The 15558-nt window shown below is 40.4% G+C and overlaps 1 protein-coding gene and 1 pseudogene across 2 annotated transcripts in view; one reads left to right on the top strand and one right to left on the bottom strand.

The window, feature by feature from the left end:
- LOC146644279 (uncharacterized) overlaps window positions 1–15332 on the bottom strand; it is a 123294-nt gene extending 107962 nt beyond the window's left edge. The window contains exon 1 of the mRNA XM_085396210.1: window positions 14663–15332. Coding sequence (XP_085252336.1) covers window positions 14729–15247 — 519 coding nt within the window. The 5' untranslated portion in view covers window positions 15248–15332 and the 3' untranslated portion in view covers window positions 14663–14728. The remainder of the gene's footprint in view (window positions 1–14662) is intronic.
- On the top strand, window positions 6649–13956 carry LOC146644280 (CMP-N-acetylneuraminate-beta-galactosamide-alpha-2,3-sialyltransferase 1-like; annotated as a pseudogene). Its single transcript, XR_014909348.1, has 8 exons — window positions 6649–6822; window positions 7052–7129; window positions 7326–7569; window positions 7661–7857; window positions 8027–8206; window positions 9278–9323; window positions 9413–9531; window positions 10071–13956. The product of XR_014909348.1 is annotated as a CMP-N-acetylneuraminate-beta-galactosamide-alpha-2,3-sialyltransferase 1-like (transcript).
- Window positions 15333–15558: the final 226 nt, after the last annotated feature.

Here is a 15558-nt window from a genome sequence, read left to right as displayed (position 1 = left end):
CTCATTCCCCTCGTTACTCCCCAGTGTATTTAAACCCTGTGTTTCTCTGAGTCAGTGTTGCGTCGTCCCTCATGCTGTGTGGATCTCCCTGTGTTTCTCTGTGGGTTTAGTTTGTGAGTTTACAGTTTAGTTTGCTTTGTATGACTTTCTCCTGCCAGCGAATAAAGCTGAGTTCTTTGTGTTTAAACTTTGTGCCTGAGTGCCTGCCTTTTGGGTCCAACTCCTTCCCACCGCACAGCGATTCATGACAATAATTGCCTCTGCCAGTGTCCAGGTGACTCAGGGATGTGTGGAGCAGGTGAGATATGGCATCGTCTGTGGAACGATTAGTCCAGTAAGCAAATTGAAGTGAGTCGATGGTGGCAGGAAGTGAAGAAGTGATTTGATCTTTCATCAGTCTTTCAAAACACTTCATCACAATTGAAGTCAGTGCTACTGGACGGTAGTCATTGTGGCAAGCGGGCTGCTGTTTCTTTGGAACAGGGACAATGATGGACTGTTTGAAGCACGTGGGAGGGAGAGCCAGGGAGAGGTTGAAGATCTCCGTGAACACCGGTGCTAGCTGGTCAGCGCAGGCTCTCAGAACCCGGCCAGGGGTTGCATCTGGTCCTGCTGCCTGAAGGTGTTCCTCACGGCATGCTCTGTGATGAGAATGCATTGTCTTCACTGGTGCACTCCGAGTGTGCGCAGCCGTTTGTTGTTTTAATTGCCGCGGTGTCGAAGCGAGCGTAAAACGTGTTCAGCTCATCAGCCAGTGAAGCGTCGGCATTCATCATTGACGAAGTGTTTGTTGATGTGTGAGAGCCTCATGCAGCTCACATAAGGCAGTATCCGAGTCCGCGTGAGGCGGAATGTAAACAGTGCAGGCAATGACCGCAGTGAATTCCCGAGGGAGATAGAAAGGGCGACATTTAACGATCAAAAGTTCCAGAATGGGTGAGCAAGAGCGTGTGAGATGTTTGTGCTGTCGCACCATCTGTTGTTCACCATCAAACACACTCCACCACCTCTTTTCTTCCCCGACTCCATTGTCCTGTCCATGCGGTAAACCGAAAAGAACCCCGCCGGCTGCACGGTGCGGTCTGGTATCGCTGGGTTCAGCCAAGTCTCGGCGAAGCAGAGGAGGTTGCAGTCCCGAATGTCTCTCTGCAACTTAGTTCTGGCTCTGAGGTCATCAAGCTTGTTCTCGATGGATTGAACATTGGCTAGCAGGATACTGGGCATGGGTGCGCTGTGCGCGCGAGCCCATAGCCTGTTCCTGATGCCGGCTCGTTTCCCTCGAGGCCGTTGCTTAGGGTCGCGTCCTTTGTTCTCTCTCAGGATCTCCTTTGGCCAGGTTGGGTCCGGAGTTAAACATGGTGAAATGTTTGTGTATTGTAGACCAATAGAAACCAGAGTGTCTCTACTGTAGCGAATTTGTGTGTTTTGCATGATGCCCATTATGGCAGATATAGCCACGGTCTGAGTAACCCCCTTATTTAGGCCACTCACACACGGACTCTATTCAGACCAAAGTCTTTTTTTTGCACTACTTTCAAGCACTTTGCAAGTTGTCCTCTAATGTGTGGCTTTCTCTTATTTTTGTTCATATGTTTGTATCGTGTTTGTATATATATCTCCTATTTGCTATTCATCCCCACTGTCAACTATGAATATTTCATTCTGGCACACTTGGTGTAGAGCACCCATCTCTGTATTCATGGTCTCATTTACTGGTTTTATGTGCTCATTTTGATTTTGTGGTCATTAATTAAGCCTTTTTAACATATTCACTGTAGCTCTGAGCTTTAGACAATACTCAACCGAGTTGCGTGTGAGATTACAAATACCAGACACAGTAAAATTGGGCATTAAATGATCTTTAAACTTCCATTAACAAATGCGCTGGTGTGAGAATTGTTCATGGTAAGAGTGCTGAATTCCCAGCTTTTGAGTGGTCTTGTAATCTTCCTCCTGCTTTCCTCAATTACTTAGAACATTTTGGGCAGTAAGAATGCATCTGAAGCAGATTATCTCGTCTTATGTGAATGTATGTTTCTGAATGTGAAAAACGGCAAGTTGGAACAGTGTCCTGACCCTGGTTCATATGTAAAATCATCTAAGAGAGGGCCAACTCTTAGTACAGTTTGTGCCGACAGGACTGACAGGAAATTACATGCTTTTGCAGAGCATGCTTTTGCAGGCGAAAAGTGAAACTAAGCAGAGTGTTTGATCGAAACTTAAAGTGTGTGTGACGTCTATATAAATGACTATCCTTCCTGTTTTGTGCTTCAGACCTTGGGTTGTGTGTTATGAGAAAGGTCTCCATATCCAGATATGTAAAATAAAGATCATTTTTTGAGTTTGACCACTTTGAGCCTTGTGTCTTTTTGGCCCTAAGAATCTAAAAGAACCATTTTTAATAGGAGCTGACCGGGTGCCGCAGGAACAAAGGGCTGGCCAGTAGCAGTGAGAATGTGAATTCAATAGTCTTTCAGAAAATCATGCAGAAATCCACAAGAAAAAAGAATTAGCCACTTAATCTGACTGATTCTTTCTCTGCGGTGAAAACAGGGTACCATCATCCTCAGAGCCTGATTGCTTAAAGCAAAAACTCAAAAGGCAGGAGAAGGTAAACAGGACCCAAGACACAGGAGACAACTTACCAATAAAACAAAACAGGAAATGAATTATAACCACATCTGATGTACTAAACATGGGTGAACTTTACAAAAGGAAAACACAAGATATTAAAGAGCGAAAACTGGTAATTTCAGAAAATACAAAAAACCCCACACATAATAAAGTCAAATTTAAACAGCAAACTGTAAAGACCTCAGAGAACATAAAAAGACAGTAACTTAAAACCTAAAAGAAAATTAAAGAAATAAAATTAGATTTTTTTTTTTTTTTTTTTTTTTTTTTTTTTACTATAAATCAGCCAAAGCCTAATCCAAAATGTAATCAGTAATTTAAAGCACTGGCTCCAGTCCCATTGATCATGATACCATAGCAGTACTTTTAAATGACTTGGTGGCAGAACACTGACATCTAAAGAGAGATTAAAAAAAGAATTCTCATGTAAGACAACTGACTTGAAAGCATGACAGAAGACTAACACACTGATGAAATCTTCAGTGTTACAAAATCCATGCGTACCAGTGCAGTCTGACTGGCCCATTGCTCATGCATAGGTGTTAAGGGACCCATGGACTCAGGTACAGGAGGCATCAGACCGTCAAGCTCCATGGCTTTTAAATCTATTTGTTTACTCTAGGGGCTTAGTTTTCTTCTCTCCAAAACAGATCGATCTACTGGGAATGCTACTGGTGTTGTTATGATGTTTGCCTGGGTGCTGCTCTGCTGGTAGCAACAGCTCCTTCAGATTCACAAGATGCTGACACAGTGATACAAAGTTCTACAATTAACTCAGCATGGGAACCACAAAGCACCAGCCACCTTGCCATACAAATTTGGATCTTGGAATGAGATAGTGAGTCATTGTAGTGTTCAGATAGTCTGAGCCCAGTCCAAAACAAGAGAAAAAAGTAGCACTGACCGTATTATAAATTTTATTTATTTAGTTATAATTCTGACCTTTTTTGTTTGCCATACTGAGAGAAAGAGGCAATCACTGTATGAAACATTAATTTTTACTGAAGCTATTTGAAATGTCACCTTAATGTATTTTAGACCATCTGTGTCCACATAGATAGATGTGTTAGATATTGCTAAATTAACTTGTATTTTATTATTATTTCATATGCATCCGATGAAGAGCCCAAAAGAAGAATTTTGCCCAGGAAACTCAAATCCAGTAAATTTGGCTATTAATTATAGTAATGATAATTACTCACTGCCATGGGTGGACTGGGACAAAAAATTGACCCGGGCATTTTGACTAGAGATCGGCCCACCAGGCATTATAGGAAAAACCATAAAGCCTTTGAATGAAAACAAACGTTGTTGTGACAATGATGTACACTGTCTTGTTGGTATATATGCACAAGTCTAATAAACTTAAACCTACACCATCCTCCATGGTATTCTAAATCGTACTTAGCAGAAACCAAAAGACTGCTTGGTCGAGTTAACCTCCTAAACTATCTACAACACATGGTGGAAACCTGACATTAAGGCTACGTTCACACTGCAAATCCGATTTTTTTGACCCTATGCGACCCATATCCGATCATGGTATGACAGTGTGAACGGCACAAATCCGATATTTTCAAATTCGATCTGGGTCACTTTCGTATGTGGTACTGAATCAGATACATATCCGATGTTCCAGAAAGCGACTGCTGTGTGAATGGTCAAGTCGCATTAAATCCGTCTTTTACGTCACTGACACAAGACAGACACCAATTATCAGCGCCAGAGAATCGCCTGATAAGACATCGCGAACGCTTCCTGGCCATCCAGTGAAACTGCTGGGAAGACAATGTTGGAGAAACGTTAACATTTTATTTGGACTGCATAATTTGCAGATTCTGACAGAAATGTGCAACTATCATTTGAAGCACCGCTCCTCTAAAACAGCAATAAAGATCATTATTAGGTTATTTACATTATTATGTAAATAACAAAATAACTTATAGCAAAAATTGGGAAAAGTAAAGTCCGAAGTCTTTACATTAAGGGCCATCAGTCAAACAATATTGTTTGCTCTGGGTCTAAACAGAGCGCGTTGTATGTGACGTCTTCTTTTGCGCATGCGGGCCGCTTTGAGCGTTCACACTAGAGCGCCTTTGCCGTCACATTTTATTTGTAGTGTGAACAAGCAGACAAAAAAATCGGATTTGATCAAAAAATCGGAATTGAGCATTAAGACCTGCAGTGTGAACGTAGCCTTTGACAGAGAAGACTAAAGGTGAGACATGACCATTACTGAATATTAAAAATAATAAATGACAGATTTAGTGATATTTTCATAAACTATTTATTTACCACATCAATAAACAGCATGGCAGGGCAAAATATTTTTTCTAACATGGCAACCTTTAAAAAGTGACATAACATGACTTTGGTTGTAAGATTCAGATAATGATTTATTAAAATCCAAACAGTTTAAATGAGAATAAGAAAGAAAAATATATTTTCTGCCCCCCTTTCCCTATTAATGCCCTACCTGGCCCCCCTGGCAAAACTTTGTTTGACCCGCCCCTGCACAGTTACCAGCTGCCAGCTACTTAGAAAAGGATCTTTGTGTTATTTGTCTCTCAGAAACAGTTCATAACTTCCCTTCAACTCATTCGTGTCACCTAAAAGGTAAACCTGTTTCTCCATCCCCTGTTCAGCTCTGATGATTCAGTAAGGATATCTCCTGGATTCATCTTCATGTTTCCCTGTCTCCAGATATCCAAACAATATCATGACCAGCAGCTTTTAAGGCTTTGGCTCCAGCAAACATCAGCTGATACTAGAAATTAATATTAAATACATTCTAACAACAGCTTATCAAGCTTAAATGTGCTGCTGTTGTTTATCCGCTGGTTTCCTCTTTCTGGGCAAAGTGGGCAATAAACAAACAAGAGAGAAAAGCCAATCAGCTGATCATTTATCAGTTTCATGATTGAAGTATCAACAGGAGAGGGAGTGGGAGAGAATGAGAGAAGTAATATTAATATTTTCTCTCAATACATGATGATTCCGTTTTTACAGAACGGTTGGCAACTCTAATAACTAATTGTGAATAAAATAAAGTTCACTATTAGTAATATCATAGCACCCGTCTAGCAGTATAAAAAATCCGTCATGCTAGCTGGTACGCAGTACGAGTTATTTTAACTGGGAGGAAATAAAAATGTGAAAATAAACTACAACTAAACTTGGTTTATATCTGACCCACTCAGACCAACTTCTCACCTGCCCCTCGGACCGGCCGCGCCTCATGTCTCTCCTCCTCCTGCCTCCCTCATCCCTGATCCACCTGCTGGCCTCCACCACTTGCTAATGTTACTGAAACTGTAGAAGCTCCGCCATAGAAAACAACTGAGTTCTTTTTACACATCTGCCAACATCTGGCCAATCCACCACCTGTCATTGTTTACAAAAAACAAAGCAAAACGAAACGAAAAATCCCCATCTGCCCACCAGGCAAATGCCCAGTATGCCCCGTGGCCAGTCCAGCTATGCTCACTACTGCTAGTACTGCTCACTACTGAATTATACTGCTAATTGGGAATAAAATTGATGAACGCCAGAAAATAATTTGGATCATGTCTTTATGAGACGTAATATCATCACCTGAGCTCTGTAAAGCTATTTAAATATTGCTAGATTATTGTCCTCCCTTAACAAACATGCTACTTCTATCTATACAGAAACTTGGTGGCTTACTGTGTAAGTCACATTTATAAGGAAAAGATTCATAATCAGGGAAGATCATAATCGGGGTATGTCCACATTAATAAGTGACAGAGAGCGGAACTAACAGCCCTCCCGTTGTTCAATAAAAATGATTTAAATATAGCTCATCCGAGGGTTACTCACACTTTAACGATGGTATGGAAACCAAAGGATCCACAGAGAAAATGTGTTTTCTTAAATTGTGTAATCTGTAGTCTATGATGCAATAAACCAGCTTTGTCCCGGTGTGACTGATTTCGAAATGGGTGGTTTCCAAACTCGAACATGGGTACGTGAGGAAATCCGCGCAAACTACACCTCTCCACACCTTTGTCAGAGATGACGGTATCACGTTCCCTGGTAGCAAACGAGTATGTCACGCTTGTTACCTGTGAGTGAAACGGTGAAAAAGCTCTCACCGATAGAGTCTACGCATCGTTTGTACGTGTATTATATGAAACTGAACCAGAAAACGATTTCCTCGTAGCTCGGGTAAGTCATTTATAAAAGTATCATATTGTAGCGGGTCACGGCTGTTCGGGGTTCTGTTTGTACAGTTCTGTTTTGTTTATGTTGCCATGGTAACGGGTGACACACTCTGGCTGTGACGGTATGTCCTTCCGGCGCCCTGTGTGTTGTTGTTGTTGTTGTTGCCGCGCTGAGCAGTTAGCTAGCAGTGTTCTTCTCCAGATGTTAATAAACGGCTGTGCTCCCTGACTAGCTCACGGGAAGCAAGACCAAACGATACCTCCGTCTCCTCCTTGTCTGAGCTCGCCACAATATTTTACCAGATGATGCGGTAAGAACAGCTTAATCTTCGCTGATGTTATTTTCTTTATTATCTTATAAGTGAATAGAAATGTTATCACAAAAGAGACATGGCTAAGTGTGTTGTAATGTTGCTTTATATATGATGACTTTCTAAACTATAACTTGTTATACTTTGCTGATTATATCACAACACACTCTGACTGCAGATTGTTAATGTTTCCCAGTCAAACATCTAGAATGATTTCAAAATCAAAGGTGCTGGTTTTCCTGCTGTTTGTCATTGGTATTGGTGTGTATTTCAAAACACGCTACCAATTGACTCATTATGCTGTGGACCAAAAGCTGTGTGCTTGCATAAAATGTTTATCAGAGGATAAGCAGTTGCTTCTGGATCGATCGAATAGAAGTGTTCAACCATTTTTGACTGCAAACTTAAACCTCTCACAGAATGAATTCAACTGGTGGAAGGTAAGTAGTCACCAGGAAAGGATGACATTTTTACACACCTCCCTCCAGCTCATTTGGTCTAACAACATAGTTTATTTGAAATGTCTGACAGGATTTGCAGGCTGAAAGCCGTAGCTTCAGAGTTTATGAAACAACAGTGGCCAACTTGTTTCAGATCTTCCCACAGAATCCAGATGTTATACAACCCAAATATGACCACTGCAGGACTTGTGCTGTGGTGGGTAATTCTGGTAATTTAAGGAGATCGCATTATGGACCGCTGATAGATTTACATGAAGTTGTCATAAGGTACTTTCTAAGCTAAAGCAATTTTTCTTTACCATTAAATTCAAATTCAAATTTTATTTGTCACGTACACAGTCATACACAGTACGATATGCAGTGAAATGCAGTGAAATATCCCCTCCTACACAAAAGATCCAAACTGATGTGAAATATATCCCTTTGTGCTGTTTAGAATGAACACTGGTATTACCAGAGGCTTTGAAAAAGACGTTGGAAACAAGACAACTCATCGTGTCATGTATCCAGAGAGTGCTGTGGATTTGGATGACAACACCCATTTTGTACTGTTTCCCTTTAAGATACAGGACTTTGAGTGGCTCATTAATGCCTCTACAACAGGATTTACTGGAAGGTGAGTTCTCTTTTTCAGGGCTACATGCACATGTATTTGACATTTATTTAACGAGACTCAGTGTCTCATTTACAAGAGAGACCTGTTTTAGACAACATAATTAAATGAAAATAATAAAATAGAAACTATAAAGACACATCTCCTGGATGCACTGGTACGCATCTTCAGTGATGTATCCTAGGGTCATCAGGTGTTTCGGGTCTCACAACATCATACACCCTCGCCCAGGCGACCCAGCCGGGGGTGATCAGGCCCCGACTTGCGTACCAGTAGCTACCCACGGATCAGCCCTCTTAATCCACAGCCACCTTGTGGCTTTCTCTGCCGCTTCACTCACAGCCTGGATGGCCCTCTTCTTGGCTGCCCCAGCCACGCCCAGCCGGCCTAGAACTTTGCAGAGTGATCGTCCTGCAAAGCCCCTACAACCCACTTCTATGGGCTCATAGAAAGTCTTCCAGCCCCTTCCCCTGCACTCTTGCACTAATTCCTGGTCCTTTACTCGTTTCCTTTCATTAGCCTCCTCAATCCGCTCTTCCCAGGGCACTGTGAGTTCCAGCATGATCAGCTGTTTTGAGGCCTCAGAAATAATTATCAAGTCTGGCCGGAGTGATGTTTCTGCAATGTTCTGAGGAAACTTTAGTTGTTTACCCAGGTCAGCCTGAGCTTGCCCAGCTTTCTTCTTGGTCCCACCAATGCCACCCCATTAAAAGAAAAAATAACACTCTTAGGTTTAGATGTTACAGTCAGCATACACTACCTTCTTCTCTCCCAGCTGCTAAAATTACCGACACCTGCTACTAAGCAAAGTATCTCAAAAGATTTCCCCTAGATCGTCTTGCAGTACAGAATTTACATCAAATGCAAAAATAGAATGCCACTGCATGAATTCAACATGTATGCAGATTAAAAGGATTTGGCTGATGGATGTAGTGTGAGATGAAATAAGGTGAATTTCTGTATCAAACCATTACTCTGATCCTTCTCCATGTTCAAGACGGACCATGCCTTTTTTAGCTTTGTTTTTGTTAAACACCTACTTCATATTTTTCAATGTCATGCTGTTTCCAACAGGTCATATATGCCAGTGAAATCAAAGAGCAAAACTAACAAGGATTTGGTGAGTAGCGTCAATGGCAAAGCTTCCTGGTGGCAATGGTAATATTTAAAAATAAAAGCTGTTTAAAGGCTCATTCTAATTTCTAACAGGTCATGGTGGTAAATCCAGCTTTTATGAAATATGTACATGAGGTTTGGCTTGGAAATAAGGGACGTTATCCATCCACTGGCTTTATGGCTTAATTCTTGCTCTTCACATTTGTGATGAGGTAAGTACAAAGTTTTCAGTTTCTGAAGTGCCAGACGTACAAAATAAAATATGATTTTTATTGTCATACAAGCTGGTCCATTTGAGTCTTTGCTAATTTGTTCTTTTGTTCTTATATTGCTCTCCTAAATAGATGTGCATTTCAAAAGTTCAAAATGTCTTTGGTGAAGATCAGAGCAGGTTTACCCACCAGTACCACTTGATTAAAAAACTCTGTGAATGGTTAAATTTCAGTTCACATGCCCTATGAAAGTGAAAGCTGTTGCAAGTATTTTTGATGTGTCCCCTTCTTAAATTGACTAGACTACAATCTAGAAGACATTCCTTCATGGAAAGCTTTTTAGCTAAACCTCTCAATAAGAGGTTTTGTCATTGTATACTCATGGTATAATCATAGTGTTTCCATTTAGTGCTCAGGTCGCTGTCCAACTGTTCATTTCATTTTTCAGCAGCCATTGTTTGGATTTTAGTTAAAAAAGGGACATTTTGTTCATGCATTTGTTTCCCATTCATTCATATGTTCATTTTTTGTCTTCCTAGGTTAATGTGTTTGGTTATGGCGTTGACAGTGATGGAAACTGGAGTCACTACTGGGAAATACTCACAAACAAAAGGTTAAGAACTGGAGTACATCCTGGAAATTATGAGTATAACATCATCCAGCAACTAGCTCAGCAACAAAAAATTAAGTTCTATGAAGGCCTAATGAAAAAAATGTGATTGAATGCCATACACTCAGTAAGAAAAGAACTGAAAGCCAAATGGATGTGTATCTACAACTATAGTAATTTCCTAACCCTCCTAACTGAAACTGATATTGGGAATCTTTAGGAAGGACTAGTAATCATGAAAGGGGTTACGTTAAAGAAGTCTTTGGATATGTGACATTTTGGTAGGGCGCCCCCCCCCCCCCCATCCATAGCTTAAATTAACCATGTAAAAAAAATTTACCCAGGGGTCATACTCTTTAGTAGTTTCTAACATCTATGGTTCTTAAGAAATGAAGTATTTTCTTAAGAGTTGGCAGAATTACAAGAAGACAGACAACAGCAGTATTATTCTTAGTTAAAGTAAGCTGTTTGCATGAAAAGGAAAATGGTGCAGTAAAGTAATTTATAACATAGAGGGTGTTTAATTCAGTCACCAAATATTTAGATTTGTAGAATTTTACAGGGTTGATCTCCTTAAACTTGCGTTATTGTTATTATGCAAGTGGAGAGCTGTCATACTCTCAGAGTAGGAAGGACTCAAACACACAAACACAAACAGAGGCAGGCAGTCTTTTCTTTCAAGCTTCAAACATGGAAGTATTTGAGTGTTTTGCAATTACAAAATTTAAATTAGAATTCAACAAATTTGACTTTTAGACTAATGGATCACAAAAGTTTAAAGTTAGATATGTCATTATAGATGATGATACATAGAGGGTGCTCTTTTACGTCTTACTGAAGCAGAAGAAACTTGTAAAATATAACACATTGGGTTATGTGTAACTGTAAACTTACACACAGTCTCTTTTCTCCTGGGACTTATACTTCCAACAGGCAGTATTCCTTTCAAATTCATGGCTTACAAGAGAAGCTGTTTAGAACAAACAAAAATGTAAATATATAAAATCAGATAGAGTGGCTATGAATGTAATGACAAGAATGCAAAAGACAAATGATGAAAACCTGGAAAGCCAGATGCCTGGAAATCAAGGGGATAACATAGGGAGACAAACAACCAATCAAGCTAACATCCAGTTATCTTGAGTGGTTTAAAATAGTGGCACGGTGGCACGGTGGTTAGCACTGTTGCCGCACAGCAAGAAGGTCCTGAGTTCAATTCCAACATCAGGCCGGGGTCTTTCTGTGTGGAGTTTGCATGTTCTCCCCGTGTTGGCGTGGGTTCCCTCCGGGTACTCCGGCTTCCTCCCACCGTCCAAAGACATGCAGCTTGTGGGGATAGGTTAATTGGATAATCCAAATTGTCACTAGGTGTGAATGTGCGAATGAATGTGAGTGCGAATGGTTGTCTGTCCCTGTGTGTTGGCCCTGCGACAGACTGGCGACCTGTCCAGGGTGTACCCCGCCTCTCGCCCTATGACAGCTGGGATAGGCTCCAGCGCCCCCCGCGACCCTGAAAAGGATAAGCGGAAGCGAATGGATGGATGGATGGTTTAAAATAGCTAATTTTAAAATAACACTTCACCTAGAATCCACACAGTGACAAAGAGACCACAAGTCATCAACTGTCAGAAATTTGAAAAGATTTAAAGATTATTTGTAGTTTACATCCACTACCTGGCCTTGTTACACAAAAGCTGACAAAATAATCAGTTTCCTGTGCTCAAGTAAAAGGCATATGAGCAAAATAATTTGTTTGTTGTTATGACCAGGGTAAAATGATGAAACTGACATTTGCCAACTTTTAATTGTACTTTGGGATGCTGAACATTGGAATTATATGACAGTTGTTAAACAGGTCAGATTAACACGCTGTGAAATTGCTTCTTTTTAGAGAGTCCATCTAAGAATTCTTGCCATTGGTCTATGTTGAGTCAGTCTGTTTTTTTAAAGCAGAAAACCTGCAGAAACAGGTAATGGTAGTGTGATGATATTTTTGCTGAAAACTACCATGTACTTTTCTTCCAGTTTAGGACAGAAAATGATTGAAACAAGAAGCTAACAATGGAAAAAAAAAACTATAACATAAAAAACACAATTGTGAGTTATTTTTCTGAATGACTGAAAATTTGGTTTAACCTTAGTGTACTTAAAGTTGTTATTGTGAGTTTCCCCATTCTATTTTGACAACAGGAAGAATCTGTTAGCTAGGTAGCAAAGTGAATCTGTAATTTACTTTAAAATGAAAAAAAAAGAAAAAGATTTGCTATTCCTTCCTATTATGTAAGGGGTCATAATCTAGAGAACAGGAAACTACAGAACACAAAGTTTATTTCCTTTTCTGATATATCAGGCACACTGAAACAGTGCTATAATCAGAGTTAAACAACTACATCGCTTAATGAATGAATTGATCACTGAATGAATCTTTACAGTAATAGACTGAAAGGATTTGTGGTGATTGTTTTTAAAATATATAATAATATATTTTTTTAAAAAAACATCTTACACCTTTCCTTAGGTATGATCCCATAAGGGTATGGATAAAGTAAGCAGGTAATGTTTAGACCTTCCACTAGCTTTTTGAAGAACTAGTTGTCATTGGAAGATAACACACACACACACACACACACACACACACACACACACACACACACACACACACACACACACACACACACACACACACACACACAGCTTGAAAATGTCAAACAAAATAACTCCTGTCAGTATTTTTTATTCTTTGCGAAACCAACCACCACCACACCAACTGCTAAAGGGATAACAAAAAAGATAAAACCTAGTAGACTGACAGCTAATCAAGCTGACCAAAAAAGAAAGTTCGATAAAGATGATAGCACTTAGGAGTTGAATGATCATGACTACTAACCCATTAAACGAAAAGCATTGTGCATTCAGTCATTTTCTAAGCAAAATCCTAGGTGGAACAAAAACAAAGTATCTCCTAAGAAAGAAAAGATGATGCAGCTCAGTACAGATGAAATTAAAGCCTTTGAGTGTGGTAAGGGCCATACCTTGGAGGGCCTGAGATGTTGCCAGAGGGGGTGGAGACATATAGACACAGACGAACAGGTACACACAGACACAAACGTTTCAACTTTGAAAGTTTGTTAAGTTAACATTTTATTTATTCCAACTGTTAGTTTGTTTAGTTTACTTTGGTTGAACTCCCCTTACTTACCTGTGTTCCAGGAGCAAAAGGAGGAAGTGCTGTCTCACTTCCTGTGTTTATAGGTTCCTATTTAGTTCTGATGTCTCAGGAAGAGACCAGGTGAGGGAGTAGGTGGGTGGGGTGGGGGGTGAGGGGGGTTGTAATTTAATAAAGTCAAGGGTTTTGTTTGCTTCAGAGTTATATGTGTTGTTGTAAAATGTAAGAGCTATATCTTAGAAGTGTGTTTTATTGCTGGTAAAGAGGAGCATCACAAGTAAATGATTATGATGGTAATGTTTAGTCTTCTCAATTGAATGGAATAGGCCATAGGAGAACATTGTATTTGGATAGCTTGAACTAGAACTAGTGATGGCCAAACGAAGCTTTCTGAAGCATTGAAGCTTGTGTTAAAAAACGGTTCATTAATCGAAGCGTTTTAAGATAGTCCTCTCTGGTGACATCTGGTGGCCAAAAATATGAAGAACGTCTTGAATGTAGAAATTAAAGTGTACTGCTTCATTATTATGACTGCCCACTTTACAGAGTGGACTACACAATTCTGTCTGATACTGGGCTAACCTTGTGTTGCTTTGAACATGTATTTTTTGGCTGTTTTTTTTTCTATTTGTTTAATAAATACATTTGATCAATAAACTTCTTTTTAGTTAAACATGTACCATGGTGTGGTTGCTCTTTGCTTGCGGCTTCTTGATGTTGGTAAATACAATAGATGAAAAATACATGTATAATGTACAACACCTTCTGGAGGATGCATCTGTTGTGAGGTCCTGCCTATGTGTGCAATTAATCACTGGACAGCTGGACAGGTATGTTTATAGATAATATTGTATTAGGCCACTTTTCCTTCACATATTTTTCACCAGTGGGATCACTGAATTTGGCAATGTACTTTACAGTGAGCAGCAGCATGCTCGCATTTAAGTATATAATTGTTTGCAATGTAACAAAGATTACCCAACTTTTTTTAATGATCTGTAGACCTCTTGTCAAATTAATGACCCACCAATATGTTCCATTTATTTGTTTAGTCACCAAATATTTAAATATTACAACTTTTACAAGAATAATCTCAAAGTTTTATTATGACCCACCAATATGTCCCTTGTGTTCAGTAAAGGGCAATATAGGATTCATGTTTTAGTGGCCTTAAGAACTCATTAACCACTCATCAGTGTGAAAAGGATCACCCATTCAAATCTACTCAAACAGAATAACAAGGGTAAATAAAATGCTCTTAAGCAAAAAAAGTGTGTTTTAACACACACACACACACACACACACACACACACACACACACACACACACACACACACACACACACACACACACACACATATATATAAAAAAAAACACCCAGCACGCCCCTGCGGGCGGTTTATCCTTCAAGCTCGGGTCCTCTACCAGAGGCCTGGGAGCTTGAGGGTCCTGCGCAGTATCTTAGCTGTTCCCAGGACTGCGCTCTTCTGGACAGAGATCTCTGATGTTATTCCCGGGATCTGCTGGAGCCACTCGCCTAGCTTGGGAGTCACCGCACCTAGTGCTCCGATTACCACGGGGACCACCGTTACCTTCACCCTCCACATCCTCTCGAGCTCTTCTCTGAGCCCTTGGTATTTCTCCAGCTTCTCGTGTTCCTTCTTCCTGATATTGCTGTCATTCGGAACCGCTACATCGATCACTACGGCCGTCTTCTTCTGTTTGTCTACCACCACTATGTCCGGTTGGTTAGCCACCACCATTTTGTCCGTCTGTATCTGGAAGTCCCACAGGATCTTAGCTCGGTCATTCTCCACCACCCTTGGGGGCATCTCCCATTTTGACCTCGGGACTTCCAGGTTATACTCGGCACAGATGTTCCTGTACACTATGCCGGCCACTTGGTTATGGCGTTCCATGTATGCCTTGCCTGCTAGCATCTTGCACCCTGCTGTTATGTGCTGGATTGTCTCTGGGGCATCTTTACACAGCCTGCACCTGGGGTCTTGCCTGGTGTGATAGACCCCAGCCTCTATGGATCTTGTACTCAGAGCTTGTTCTTGTGCTGCCATGATTAGTGCCTCTGTGCTGTCTTTCAGTCCAGCTTTGTCCAGCCACTGGTAGGATATATATATATATATATATATATATGAACTCAAAAACCACAATAAAGGCATTTGTGAGGTAAATTGGTAATATTTAGACTTGCCATTTGCCTTTTGAAGAAGTGCTTGTATTTGGCTTTTTCATG

Source organism: Rhamphochromis longiceps, linkage group LG22 (genome assembly GCF_057381845.1).
Source record: "Rhamphochromis longiceps isolate RC_006_pf linkage group LG22, R_longiceps_female_GT1.1, whole genome shotgun sequence".
NCBI lineage: Eukaryota > Metazoa > Chordata > Actinopteri > Cichliformes > Cichlidae > Rhamphochromis > Rhamphochromis longiceps.
This window is presented reverse-complemented; position numbering and strand designations above follow the sequence as displayed.